This window comes from Apium graveolens, chromosome 9, assembly GCF_009905375.1.
Source record: "Apium graveolens cultivar Ventura chromosome 9, ASM990537v1, whole genome shotgun sequence".
Taxonomy (NCBI): domain Eukaryota; kingdom Viridiplantae; phylum Streptophyta; class Magnoliopsida; order Apiales; family Apiaceae; genus Apium; species Apium graveolens.
This window is the reverse complement of record NC_133655.1, coordinates 286,230,805-286,246,745: the sequence shown is the minus strand read 5'-3', so window position 1 is coordinate 286,246,745 and position 15,941 is coordinate 286,230,805. Positions and strand designations below refer to the sequence as shown.

The 15,941-nt window shown below is 36.2% G+C and overlaps 1 protein-coding gene across 1 annotated transcript; it reads left to right on the top strand.

Moving 5' to 3' along the window:
* The first annotated feature begins 4,330 nt into the window (after positions 1 to 4,330).
* Positions 4,331 to 7,132, top strand: LOC141682970 (uncharacterized). The gene is made up of 3 exons (XM_074487657.1): positions 4,331 to 5,115; positions 5,225 to 6,333; positions 6,595 to 7,132. The coding sequence occupies exons 1-2, from the start codon at positions 4,382 to 4,384 to the stop codon at positions 6,312 to 6,314; spliced, it is 1,824 nt and encodes a 607-aa protein (XP_074343758.1). The 5' UTR covers positions 4,331 to 4,381; the 3' UTR covers positions 6,315 to 6,333; positions 6,595 to 7,132.
* The last annotated feature ends 8,809 nt before the right edge of the window (positions 7,133 to 15,941 follow it).

Sequence of the window (15,941 nt, the reverse complement as noted above, 5' to 3'; positions counted from 1 at the left end):
ACATCCGTACGGTTGGATCGTCGAAAAATTATTTTAAAAAATTAATCCTGTAAATCGGGAACGAGTCTCGTTGTCGGGAGGGGTACTTTTACCAGATTTTTCTAATCCTGGCATGCAAAATAAATTTCAAATTTTTTAATAATTTGTTCTTATGACTAAAATCGATATATCTTAACATCCGTACGGTTGGATCGTCGAAAAATCATTTTAAAAAATTAATCCTGTAAATCGGGAACGAGTCTCGTTGTCGGGAGGGGTACTTTTACCAGATTTTTCTAATCCTGACATTCGAGATGAATTTCAAATTTTTTAATACTTTTTTCATGTGACTAAAATGAGTATTTCTTAACATCCGTACGGTTGGATCCTCTGAAAAATCATTAAAAAAATTTATCTTTTTTATCAGGTATGAAAAAAATCTAGTACGAGGCAACACCCAACGGTTTTTTATGAAAAAGTCTTGTTTGAAATAAATTGTGACAACAGGGTTTTTGATAAAAACCGTTGTCTTAGATGATCAACTTTTTTAAATCTTACGGCTGATATTAAATCTACTTTTAATCAACGGCTCTAATTACACCAACTCAACAATCCAAGTGAATGTTTTTTCCCCAATCATATGGTGCCACCTCATCACAAGCAACACTTCAGAAATTTCAAGAATCAGACTTACAGACAACGGTTTTTTATGAAAAAAGGTTGTCTTAGATGAACATTGACAACATTTATTTGAACAAAAGCTGTTGTGTAAGCGTAGCAGCGTTTTTTAATCTAATGGCTGATATTAAATATACATTCAATCAACTGCTCTTATTACACCAACTCAGCAATCCAAGTGAATGTTTTTTCACCAATCACATGGTGCAACCTCATCACAAACAAGTGTGAAAAAATCTTTTAAAAAATTTATCTTGTTCATCGGGAACGAATCCCGTGTTGGGAAGAAGTGCTTTTACCAGATTTTTCTAATCCTGACATTCGAGATGAATTTGAAATTTTTTAATACTTTTTTCATGTGACTAAAATAAGTATATCTTAGCATCCGTACGGTTGGATCGTTGAAAAAATCATTTAAAAAAATTATCTTGTTCATCGGGAAAGAATTTCATGTTGGGAAGTAGTGCTTTTACCAGATTTTTCTAAACCTGACATTCGAGATGAATTTAAAATTTTTTAATACTTTTTTCATGTGACTAAAATAAGTATATCTTCACATCCGTACGGTTGGATCGTCAAAAAAATCATTTAAAAAATTTATCTTGTTCATCGGGAACGAATCCCGTGTTGGGAAGTAGTGCTTTTACCAGATTTTTCTAATCTTGACATTCGAGATGAATTTGAAATTTTTTAATACTTTTTTCATGTGACTAAAATAAGTATTTCTTAACATCCGTACGGTTGGATCATCTAAAAAATAATTTTAAAAAATTATCTCTTTTATCGGGTATGGAAAAAAATCTAGTACGAGGCAACATCCAACGGTTTTCTATGAAAAAGTCTTGTCTGAAATAAATAGTGACAACAGTTTTTTTGAAAAAAACCCGTTGTTTTAGATGATCAACTTTTTTAAATCCTACGGCTGATATTAAATCTACTTTTAATCAACGGCTCTAATTACACCAACTCAACAATCCAAGTGAATGTTTTTTCACCAATCACATGGTGCCACCTCATCACAAGCAATGCTTCAGAAATTTCAAGAATCAGATTTACAGACAACGGTTTTCTATGAAAAAAGGTTGTCTTAGATGAACATTGACAATATTTATTTGAACAAAAGCTGTTGTGTAAGCGTAGCAGCGTTTTTTAATCTAATGGCTGAAATTAAATATACTTTCAATCAACTGCTCTTATTACACCAACTCAGCAATCCAAGTGAATGTTTTTTCACCAATCACATGGTGCCACCTCATCTCCTCTTAATGAACGTCTCTCATTATACCAGCTCACCAATACAAGTGACAATGGTTTTATGACCAAAACGCTTGTGTGATGTCGTGACATACAACAGAATAAAAATACTTGTATGTCAAGTGATATTTAGACAACACAATGGAAGTACGTTGTTTGATTCGAGCTTAACTAATCCATTGAGAAAACACTTGTCTCATTCCAACAACGGTGTTTCACAACGTTGTCTCCATTACTTTCAGACAATGCAAAATTAAACTGTTGTACAAACTACCTCATTTGCACAACATATCTTTAGAAAGGCTTGTCTGTGTCGATTACCTAGACAATAGTTTTTAAAGCATTGTAGGAATGATGAAATCTTTTTATTTAAACAACACCTTATCTCATAAAACGGTTGTCTGATACGATATGCTAGACAACAGTTTTAAACCTATTGTAGTAAAGGGATTCACACAACACCCGTTTTCTGGTTTTTAAAAAACTGTTGTGTAAAATTTCTGGGCAACACTTTTTTGGTCAAGCGTTGTCTGATGGGTGTTGTCTGATGTCATTTTTCTTGTAGTGGATGTTATTAAACTTAATTTAATATTACTAAATATAATCTAAATACATGCCATAAATTTGATATTATTAAAATATGTTTTTTTAATTTAAAGTATATAAACGTTGTAATGGACAGTAACAAATACGATCGTTAAATCAATATTTTTCAGTTTATAAGTTAATAAATGTTACTAAAGTCATTTGCTATTACTTAATTATTTTTAAAATAATACTACAGAAAATAAAGTTTACAGAGAATAGAAGTCAATTCGTGTTAATAGTTTACTTTGTAGTTAGTAGTTTTTCAAAATAAAAGTAAATATATGTTATTTTACTTAATTTAACATAACTTAATAAATTTTTAATAAAATTTATAAATAAATATAGTTTACAGAAAATATAAGTCAATTCGTGTTAATAGTTTGTAGTTTTTCTAAAATTAAAAATAAATATAAGTTATTTTACTTAATTTAACGTAACTTAATAAATTTTTAATATAACTAACAAATCGTTAAAAAAATATTTTTATTTAATAAATTAAAAAGACGATTGGATGAACACTAACTAAAAAGAAAATAAAATTTACAAAGAATAAAAGTCGAGTTGTATTAAAAACAAAGTTGATAGAGAATAGAAGTAAACTTATGTCAGGTAAGTACCAAAATTTGGTACTTTAGTATTTTTAGCACCAAATTATACATGGTTTCGCTTATTAATAAAGAGTATAGATTAATGATCTATTTCTCCTCACCCTCATTTTCTTCGCTATTTTTATCACAACAAATTACAATAATTCACTTGCTCTTCAAATTTTCCCTCCAAATTACAATATTCTTCAATTTAAAAAGTTATTTTGCATAAAATTTCAAACATTATATATAGTTAAAAATTTGAAATTGCATCTATCTTTTGCTAAAACAATATTATGGTCAACAAAGATAAGGCATGTGTATCTTTTGCTACTTTTATCGCAAGTGCAAGAGTGTTTTAGCATATGCTCTATAGATATTATAAACAAGATTTTTGCACATCAAATCCAACAACATTTCTTATTTTTGTGCCTTATTATTAAAATAATAATATATTTAAATAATAATCGGAGGAAAATAAAAATGAAGGGAAGGAAGTGATGTTCAGAAAAAGAGGGAAACAGATATTTTAGTAATAAAAATAATACTACCTCCGTCCCTCCCAATTATTATCGTTTCTGGGAGAGTGTCCGGCACGCATTTTAAGATGAATAAAAAGTATAGTTCTTTAACTTTTTTTAAAAATTTTATTTTTCTGAATAAAAGTTTAAACATTCTACTTTTATTCAAAAAAAGAAATTTTTTTAAAAAAGTTATAGAACTATACTTTCTATTTATCTCAAAATGCGTGTCGAACACTCTCCCAGAAACGATAACAATTGGGAGGGACGGAGGGAATACATGCCACTGAGGGAATACATGCCATGTAAAGTGGCACCTTATAAATAAGGCAAATCATGAATGTCTTAGAGTTTTAACCTCTAGAATATTGTTTGAATATTATTTGAGCACTCAATTATACAAAATGTCTCAAAATATAATTTAGTACAAAAAGTTAGGGCACTATTGGACTTATCTTAGTCAAAGGAGACATAAATCTCCTGGTGTGAATTGGAATAAAAATATAAAAGTCACTGCTTGTGTCTGAGGTTTCTTTGTAATATTATCACTTAAATCTTTAGTATGACTCTTGTGCATATTCTTACTTGTCACTTAATTATTCGAATTTAGGAAATTTTCTATATCTTGCTTCACCTGTCAGCAATGAATAAAATTCAAAAATTAGGTTTACATATAATTGCAGTGTGATGGTGTAAAATCTTGCATAAACATACACATCTCCCTCTCTCCCTCTCTCCCTCTCTCTCTCTCGTGTATTCGTTTCATATACATAGATGGGAGAATCGAAGCTGATACTAAATGAAGCCGAGCCTGTTGTTGGTAAGGATGTAGAATGTGTTATGTGCACAGAGCCAATAAACAAACTCATAGATGCATTTTATAGGTGCAACACTTCCCTTATCAATGGTAGTCCATCGACTAATTGTGCTGGTTTCTTTATGCATAAAACTTGTTCTGAGTTGCCCTTAACATTTACACACCCTATGTACCCCGAACAACCTCTAAGCCTCCGTGAGCGTCCATCTAAAAAACAACTGTTTTGCTCATGTAGAGTTTGTGAGGGTCTTTTCCAGGGCTTTATGTATGCTTTTGACAATTATGATATTTGCCATGTGTGTCTGAAATGCGTAAAATTTGAACTTAGACCTCTAGAATACCGTTTCCGTTGGCATCCAGGTCACAATCACCCATTAACCTTAGTCGAAAGCCCAGCTTTGTTCCAATGTCATGCTTGTAACACTACAGCTACTGACTTGTCCTACATTTGTACCACATGTTGTTTTTATATACACAAGAGTTGTGCCGATGCACCTGTCACCTACCAAAGTAAATTTCACAACCAACACCCTCTCATATTAAACTACTCTCTTCCCCGAGAACATCGTGCATTTGTGTGGTTCTGTGGCGTATGTGGTAAATATATAAATCGCAGCCACTGGGTGTATTATTGTGCAAATTGCAGATTTTTTGCTCATGTGAAATGTGCTTCATCAACAGAGATGTCGAGGTTAGTGTATTATTAATTAATTATTAAATATGTATTTTAGTTCTCCAATATTGTTGTTTTACTAGGAGTTATTCTGACTGGGTTTTGTTCTTTCTTTTGAAATATATAGAGCAAGTGACAACGATGAAGCAGACAGCGGAGAGTCCAATTTGATGCACTTGCCAGCGCATGATGAAACATCACTGAATAAAATGATGCAGCAGTGTATCATGACCAAGGCAACAGATGCTCTCCTGCATAAATCTGCGGAGCCTTCACCTTATATCAACCATTGGGGCCATGAACACCAGCTGGCGCTCAGAAACAAGAGCGCAAAACCTTCAACCCTTGACTTGAATCGGACATCAGAAGATACGGAATTGCTAATTTGCGATGGGTGCACTAAACCAATCTTCCTGGCTGATGATGTATTCTATGAATGCAATTCTTGCAATTTTTTTCTCCACAGGTCATGCGCCCAATTTCCGAGAAGTATTGAGCATCCCCTGAAAGGCAACCTGGTTGGAAATAAATTCAACGAATACAATATTTTCAAATGCCGAGGTTGCTACATTATTAGTGATGGGATTGTCATGTGGAATGAAACAGCCTGTTTTGACATAGGGTGTGCTTCATTACCCAAAAAAATTAAACACGAAGCTCATCGTCACACTCTTAACCAATTTGAGTGTCCAGACGATAATTATTGCAGAGCGTGTATATGTGAAACTGTAGGAGAGAAAGAAGCTATCATGTATGGATGTGAAAAATGCGGATTCTACATACACACACTGTGTGCGTTAAGGCCACGCCTGGTGAAACACAGATGGGATCCGCATCCCCTCTACTTGATTCTATTTCCCCAGAATGTAGCTGATCATCCTCACGAGTACGATTGTGAATATTGCAGCCGACAGATTGACCCAAGCGGTTGGTTTTATCACTGCAGTACTTGTGATCTATCATTTGATATTAACTGTCTTGATCCATTTGTTTGGGTCTCCAATATGAAGTTCGGTGCTACCAACATTCATGGCGACTCAAAGTCTCACCAACACGGCCTCACATTGGTTCCGAATAAAAAGAAGCGAAGGTGTCAAATATGTGGGAGGGATGCATTTGGTTTGCCAGTTCTTGAATGTTCACCATGCAATTATATAGTGCATGCTTATTGTGTCGGGAAATGCTACACTTCCCAAAACCGTTACTTCGGTAGTTGATATCTGATTGTGCCTTAAGGTCACACCTTCTGAAACATCCCCTTTACTTGACTCTGTTTGTCAAGAATGAATGTAGCTAATTAACTGTCATCAAGAATCAGATATCTAATTAACATAATTTTTCCATTTCCCTTAATAATATTATGTGAATAGTATCGATTATCATATAACATATGTGAATTGTTAAACATCTGAAACTGCATCTATCTTTTAGAAGCTAGCTTCTAAAATTATTTAAAATTTTAATTAGAACTCGTGCTTTCTTTACTTGTGATTTCAGGTTCTGCCTCCACTGCGGTGCAGGTTGGATAGGTTATGGTTTCCACATCCCAGAGTTTCGAAGGGCTCAATGACAAGGTAGCGCTTAATATGCCCATTAGACGACCATGTACTCATGGTACTGCTACTTGACTTAACAACCGAAACTGGAACCAACACTTCTGTTGTTCCTAGCTTTTATGTTAACCGGAAAGAATGGCTGAAGTCAGAAAACTCTTCTATAATGAAGCGCACTCATGTTTTGTTTCAGTGTTTGTAATAAATTGATGCTGGATCACTGTTAGGAGGAAAAATACACACATATTCGAGATTCAATTCTACCAATACAGAGTACGCACACAAACACACAATGATAGGGTATAATCAACCTGGCTAGGACCCAACCCAGATCTAGGGTGAGTCAGGCTCAACTGATAGACCAAGATATCTTTAACAAGACTTTGTCTCCAGATTCGAATTGCACATCTTTACGTTCTTGATTTGCGTACTTTGCTTGTCGGTCTTGAGCTGCAATTAATCTCTTTCGAATCATTTCTATCTTTTCCTTTTTTTGTTGAATTAGCTCTGGGCCAATTAGTTTGCGCTCACCAACTTCGTCCCAATATGTAGGGGATCTACATTTTCTTCCATATAACGCTTCATAAGGCGGCATGTCAATACTTGCGTGATAACTGTTGTTATAGGAAAACTCAATTAGGGGCAAATGATCGTCCCGATTTCCTTTGAAATATATTGCACAGGTTCGCATCATATCCTCGATTGTTTGAATAATCCTTTCACTTTGTCCGTCTGTCTGCGGATGATATGCCGTACTCATTTTTAGCTTAGTTCCCAAATGATCATGAAATTGTCGCCAAAATCTCGAGTTAAACCTCGGATCTCTATCAGACACGATAGATACTGGAACTCCGTGACGCATCACGATCTCGTCCAGATACAATTTAACCAACTTTTCTAATGGAAACCTTTCGTTTATCGGCAAGAAATGTGCTGATTTCGTCAATCCATCAATTACTACCCAAATCGCATCATGATTAGACTTGGTCTTTGGTAATCCTACTGCGAAATCCATCGCGATATGTTCCCATTTCCATTCTGGTATGTCCAGTGGTTGAAGCAACCCACTTGGCCTCTGATGTTCCGCTTTTACTCTTTGACATGTATAACACTTACTTATCCATTCCGCAATTTCCTTTTTCATGTTTGGCCACCAATAACTTCCTTTTAAATCCTGGTACATTTTCGTACTTCCAGGGTGAATTGAAAATCTCGAGTTATGCGCCTCTTGCAAAATCTCGTGCTTTAGTTCCACAATATTAGGTATCCAAATACGTGAGTTAACACGGTACATTCCTTTTCCATCCTTTTGAGCTTTAATTTCTTCTCCCGTCAACTTATCCTTTTCATGATTCATCACTTGCTCTTGACAGCATCGAATCTTTTCCAAAATTTCGGGTTGAAATGACATTGCATAGATAGCTTCATCTCTAAATTCTGGAGTCTGCACCTCTATTTCCATTCTTTCAAAATCTCTGATCAATTCTTCTGATGACGTTAACATATTCAGCCTTTCCTTGCGACTTAGAGCATCTGCTACCACATTTGCCTTTCCAGGATGATAGTTTATCGTACAATCATAATCTTTGATTAATTCCAACCACCTTCTTTGTCGCATATTCAATTCTTTCTGAGTAAAGATATACTTTAAACTCTTATGATCCGTATAAATCTCGCACTTTTCCCCGTACAAATAATGCCTCCAAATCTTAAGGGCAAACACAATTGCTGCCAATTCCAAATCGTGTGTTGGATACTTTTGCTCGTGCGGCTTGAGTTGCCTTGACGCATATGTTATTACCTTTCCGTGTTGCATTAAAACACATCCAAGTCCTTTGTATGAAGCATCACTGAATATCACAAATTCCCCTTTATCATCTGGTAATACCAACACTGGGGCGGTTACCAACCTCTTCTTTAACTCTTGAAAACCTTCCTCGCATTTTTCCGTCCAGACAAACTTCTCGTTCTTTCTTGTCAACTTTGTTAATGGGACTGCAATCTTAGAAAAATCTTGCACAAACCTTCTGTAATATCCGGCTAATCCCAGAAAACTTCTGACTTTCGTAGGAGTCTTGGGCCTTTCCCAATTCATTACAGCTTCTATCTTGGCTGGGTCCACTTTGATTCCTTCTTTGTTAACTACATGACCAAGAAATTGTACTTCCTTTAGCCAAAATTCACACTTTGAAAATTTAGCATACAACCTCTCTTTTCTCAGAATTTCCAAGGAAATCCTCACATGCTCCTTATGATCTTCTTCCGTCTTGGAGTAAATCAGTATATCGTCGATAAACACAATAACGAACTTATCCAAATATTGCTTGAACACTTGGTTCATAAGATCCATAAATGCGGCTGGCGCATTTGTCAAGCCAAACGCCATTACCAAAAACTCATAGTGTCCATATCTCGTTCGGAACGCTGTCTTGGGTATATCTTCCGCTTTGATCTTTAATTGATGATACCCAGACCTTAAATCAATCTTTGAGAAACACAAAGCTCCTTTTAACTGGTCAAACAAGTCATCGATCCGCGGTAGAGGGTACTTATTCTTAATCGTCAACTTATTCAGTTCGCGGTAATCAATGCACAACCTCATACTCCCATCCTTTTTCTTTACAAACAACACCGGTGCGCCCCACGGGGATACACTCGGTCGAATTACTCCTTTATCCAACAATTCTTGTAACTGAGCTGCCAATTCCTTCATCTCGACTGGCGCCATACGATAGGGAGCTTTCGATACTGGTTCCGTTCCAGGAGCCAAATCAATCGTAAACTCGATCTCTCTGTCTGGAGGTAGTCCAGGCAATTCATCAGGAAATACATCCGGAAAATCTCTTACTATCGGAATATCCTCGATCCTTACAGATTCTTTTTCCACATCCACAACATTAGCCAAATAAACTTCGCATCCTTGACGTATTAATCTTCTTGCCTCAATAGCCGTTAGAAATTTCTTCTTTTGCCTCTTTCCTTTAAATATCACTTCTTCACCGTCTTTGGATTTTAACCTCACCTTTTTACTTTTACATTCTATTTGTGCTTCATGGTTTGACAACCAATCCATTCCTAGTATAACCTCAAATTCTCCTAACTTAAAGGGAATTAAGTCAGCAGAAAAGTGCCGACCTTCTATAGCCACATCACAATCGGGACAAATCTTATTAACAATAACTTTCTCTTGATTTGCTACCTCTATAATCAGATTAGGTTCTAGAGGGTACACAACACAATTCAATTCATCAAGAATACTTTCAGAAATAAAAGATCCAGTTGCTCCAGAATCCATTAAAACTTTTACTTCTACTGAGTTTATAACAAGCATACATGCTACCACGTCCACATCTTGCACCGCATCTTTCATTGTCATGTTAAAGGTTCTAGCTCTGGGTTGAGCTGATGGTGCTGGGAGAGACGGCGGTCCAGCAATCCTAAGAACATTAGCCTTCTGAACAGGCTCCTTGCAGTTTCTGGCCATATGGCCCACTTTACCACACTTGAAACAAGCCAAGTCAGGCTTCCTCGCTCCACTTGGACACTCTGAAGAATAATGCCCTTTCTGGTTGCACTTGAAACATGTCACATCCAACTTATTACACCTTCCCGGGTGTCTCTTCCCACAAACTTTGCATTCTTGAATCTGAGGTCTATTATCCTTCCCCGGTTGTCCTGTTTTCTGGAAACGGTTCTTCTGAGTTCCGTTACCGGGTTTAAACTTCTGAAACTTTTGGTTCTGACTCCCACCATTCTTACCAAACCTTCCTCTAAACTTTGAACTTCCCTGCTCTTGCTCCGAGCTCTCAAACTTCCTTTTTCTACCTTCACTTTCTCTTCTTGCAGCTTCACGTTCTCCTTCCACTATCATTGCCTTTTGCACTAGAGCATCATAGCTCTTGATCTCCAACATTGCTATTTGACTCCTAATCCACGGCTTAAGTCCCTGTTGGAACCTTTTAGCCTTCTTTATCTCCGTATTTACATACTCAGGTACGAATCTAGACAATTCTGAAAATTTCACTTCATACTCCGCTACCGACATATCTTCTTGTCGAAGGTCCAGAAATTTCATCTCCAACTGATCTTGCATATAACTTGGCAAATATTTCTCCAGAAACATCTCAGTGAACTTCTCCCATGTTAAGTCTTTGCCTTCCAACAACGCCTTCGAAGACTCCCACCAGAAACTTGCTTCATCTTTAAGATAATAACTTGCATACTGAGCTTTCTTATCATCCTTAACTTCTGCTAACTCAAAAGCTTTTTCCATTTCTCTCAACCACGACTGTGCTTTAATCGGGTCTGGCACACCTAAAAACTCTGGGGGATGAACAGATTGAAAGTGTTTGAAATTTCCCACTTTAGGGGCCACAGGTTGTTGCAAGAGCTGAGCAAGTCTGCTCATCATAGTGGTTTCTGGGTTTATTTCTGGGTCTTGGGTAGAAATTTCTTCTTCTTGGTGATCTGGTGAGTTGGCCATTTCTTACGAAAACCTGATTAAGCAACTCTTTAGCAATACGATAGCATGGCATAACAGCAATTCTTATAAAATCTCTTTTGTGGGTTTTAGGCCTTACCCAATTTGCACATGCAATCCTATTACTACATAATTCTTATATCAGTATCGTTTTATCATGGCACAAGATAGGGTGTTACGAATTGTACACATGGTTATACGAAAACATGGTTGTTTAGAAACATGATATTGAGAACAGTTTATGAGATAATCAGGGTGCACAATGGAGACAAGACAATGGATTTATTTAAACATAGGGTTCATAAAGATAAATCTAACTTTCACAAGTTCTGAAATAAGGAACAATAATATAGAAGGGCTAAACAGAGGAAAAACTGGAAAATATCCCCCTATCTACCCCTAACTTCCAACAACTACTACTACAATACAGTTCTGGAATACAATATGATAAGTAAGAAAAGGATCCCGGCATCTGACCAAGTATCCCAAAGCCTACTGGCACTGAAAAACAACAACTACGGGCTCAACCAACAGTCCCGTCTAACAACTAGTCATCCAAAATCTCTCTCAACATAACCAATATCCAGCGAATGATCTTATGCAGCCTCCGGGCCTCAGCATCAGCATCACTAGTAGATGGTCCCTCATCCAATCTCCTCCGGGCAACCTGTTCCACCATCTTAATCCGGACTCGCCACTCATCATCCATAACTGAAGTGCTCTGCCTAATCTCTCGTGCTAGCCTATCCACCAAAGCTCTCAACTCAGGAATACGGGAGTAAACAAAGTCTCGATCCTGGGCTAACTTGCCACCAACACTGACAGGCACAATCTTAGGCATCTCAGACTCTGGCTCAGGGGCAGGGGTCTCTGAATCTGGCCTCAAGGGTGAAATCTACATAGGGATCTCACTACTCTCAGAAGGGTCCTCCTCTGGGTCTGAACTAACATACACAGGCTCCTCTGGAGAGGGTGGAATGGGGTCTACTGGGGTACCGGTCAAACTAATCTCTGAGTCTGAGTCACTATCACTACTAGGATCCTGAGAGAAAACACAAAACAGCAACCAAGAAACAATGTTAGGGTTAAATAAAGCTTCCAGCTAACTCACACCCTAACTCTAGTTGCCACTCTAACTGATAAACACCTTTCTTAGACTATACCTAATAGTCTAACTCAACTCTATATGAGTCGAACTGTCTCGCGATATAGATATATTCCCAAGATACCCTTTTAATACTCCTAACTTGTCTCAAGGACTAGATCCTGTAGTTTTGATACCAACTTGTGACGCCCTCAATCTCGGGGTTAGGAAATGAGGACCCACACACTCTTAATCCATCAATTAAATAATCATAAACCCCGATTAACTACTAACAGGATCAACAGGATAAAGTATGAGACAAGATTACAACTACCAATCAAGAAATATAACTTACAACCCCAAAATATTAATAAATAAACAATATCGATTCCGGCTGGGAACCGACAGATAACCCATTGTATCTTTAAACATTTCCTTCTAGGCGCGTGCTCACTCAAAATACCACTACCTACTCTGGCAACCGGAAGCCCTCAACACGGTAGGGATCACCAGGTACGCTCTTACGAGCAGTGCGCCTAAGCCTGGCCATCTTCTTGCTTAACTGCCATGGTTAGATTAAAACAAAACATATGAGTATAAAACTCAGCAAGTAACTATATAGCAGTTCTACAATATCAATTCTCAATATACTTTTACCAATTCTCATCTCGGGCATTATACTATCATTTCTAGGTGGCAGATTTCTGTCTTTTTGGGCTATGAAAGGGTTAAGAAGAAAAGCTTTAGGCTTTCAGGAAACAAGGTTCGAGATAGGGTGAAAGCCGACATTCATCACAAATCATTATCAGGATCACAAATGATCTTAAAAAAAAAGAAAGCGATAATCTTTTCATCATTGGGAATCAATTATATGATTGATAACAGAATCAAAATTCAGGGTTCACAAGCTGTAAGCTAATCAATATCACAATCAACTCTTTTCAACATTATATACCAATTCTGTTTCAACAAATTATTCACAGAATAAAATTTCAATAATAATGGAGCCCTTGATTGGACTACTTTAACTTTCAATTCATATTTATACGGGTGATCAGCCCGTACCGACCTCCATTCCGGTCTTTAAGGTACCAATGGCATAATTTCAGCCTTTAAGTTGGACTAGCCCCGCTAGCCTCTTACCATGATTGGACTAGTCCCACTAGCCTCTTACGTTCCAATCCAATCCATCAGGAATTCATTTGGAAAACCTTTTTGTTGGGAAAGAAAGGTTTTACTAAATTCATTTTATCATTACCGAGCATATGAAATCATTCAGACTCTTTCAAGTCGAAACTCATTCTTAAATCAAATTTCAAGAATTCAAAGATAAGGAAATGAATCAAGGATGAACAAAGTTCGATTCTAGGGATCAAATGATAACAAAGTACTCAAATTAGGGAATCAAGACCGTTTCAAGGATCAATAGGGTATAAGGTAAGCAAAAGAACGAAAGACCATTACACAAGGGGTTCTTAAAGATTCTCATAGGGTTTACAATAGTTCATGGTATTAACAAGAAATATGGTAAGAAAAGGTTATCAAGGGTTTGAACAATAATCTTATCAATAGCAAGTTCACAAGAACAATAATAGGGCATCTCAAGAATCAATAATAGGGGTATGTCACTAACACAGTTCAATACTCTACATGGCATGAACACTTCCCTCTATAACAATTTCACAAGTAAGTAGAGTTACTTGCCTGAATTCGCTTTCCGGTTTCACAAAGGTTGAACTACTCCCACCTAGTATACTTTTCCCTTTCCTAGCCCGAATGCCCTCACGTACTGGATCTACAATCCAAAATTAAACCTTAATCAGTTTCTCAACTCTCGTTCCCGGAACGATCACTCAATTACGATAACTCGATTATATCCTTGACTCGAACTATACGAGTATAGCTTATACACATAAGCACATAGCACATAACACATTCCTTTCTCGTAGCCTTTATATCTTTATGTACTCATTAATCAATTTGTACTCGCTTAAACTTATCTATTCTTCAAATCACATTAATATAACTCGTACGAGTACATGATTTATTCACAACTAAATCTTTATGATCATAACTATCACTTATAGCTTTTAAAATCAATCAACTCAATTTCCCTTTTTCTTTTATCCTTAATTCGAACTAATACCACAATCAAACAAACAAATCCATAGATATTGTCATATACTCATCTAATCATTCTTTTGATTATCAAAAACCAAGTTTTGACTTTTAATCTCTATGGCCTATTCGGCCTTATCACACAACATCAATCAAATACTACTCTAATTCACATAAACACATATCTCATTCAAAAACCTTTAAAGAATCATTTTCCTTTCTTTTAATACTCAAAATTCGAACCAAATCATACATATATACCCACATACAATTCAAGTTCATCTCTTAATTAAATCCCATCACTCTTTTATTCATAATGTTCGAATTACACATCAAAAAATCACTTAGTGACTCAACTCTAATCGGATTTTCCAATTAAACATGCATGCATTCACTTAGCATTAAACCAATTTCTTTTAGACCTATTTCTCATTCGGCTAAAACCATAAATCACAATTCAAGAACTAAACAATGACATGCATTACTAAATCCTCTTTTAAATCAACATGCAACCTCATTTCTTACTAATTAAACTTAGTTTATACCAAAATCAAGTCACGAAATCCAATTCCCTTTTATCTATACAAAACCGAACCAAACCTTAACATGCACAACAATTTCACTATTTTTAAACTACTAACCAATCTAATTTCTCACTAAAATGACAATCCATAATCACTTTTATTCACCAAAATCCAATTAATAACTTTAAAGATCAAAACCATTCGGTTTTTAGACAATCACTGCATGCAAGTACCAAAATTAAGTTTTATGCGTATTAGAGCCCAGTAATAACATCATCACTCACCACCGGTTCACCGGAGTTCATCACCGGTGGCAGTGGCTTCACGGTGGTGCCCTCATTCGAGGGTATCCAACCACGAAACCTCCGATTACTTCTAAAAATCACAACAACAAACACATGCAAGATATGATCATCACAAATTCACATCATCTTGATTCTATACAACAAGAACTCGGCAAAACCGAGTCTACACACACACACACATCCGCATGCAAGTACCAAACCACACATGCAAGTGGATCAAAGCTTATATATAGATCAAGGATGAAGTTTTATGGAAGAATCCATAAAAATCAAGTGAAGAAGAGAGATGTACCGAGAGGAAAAGAGAGAGAGAAGAGAGAGCTTCGAGAGTGAGAGAGATGAGAGAAAAATGAGAGAATGAGAGAATGAGAGAAAGTGGTCGGGTGGAAAAGAAGAGAAAAGGGGTGGGGAGGTGGTTTATAAACTATCAAAGGCAAGGGCATTTTAGTAATCTACTAAATCCCTTTTATGCCTAATTGATTCTTTCTTTTTACTCAAATGTAATAAAAATACATTATAAAATATATCTCTCTCGGAAAGTTGAAAATTGTTGCAAGTGACAATTTTAATGCGTAGATCTCAAAATTAGCTTTTTAACCATTACTCATAATAGATTTTTGAGCGGACGGTTGATTTTATATGAATTCTGCAAGCTCGCCTTAATAATAATATTTCCACATAAAAATCAATTTAAAAATGCAAAGACCACCAATTAAATCTACTCATCATTTTTAAAAAGTCTCTAGGACTATTATGAAGATAACAAAACAAATCCCATGT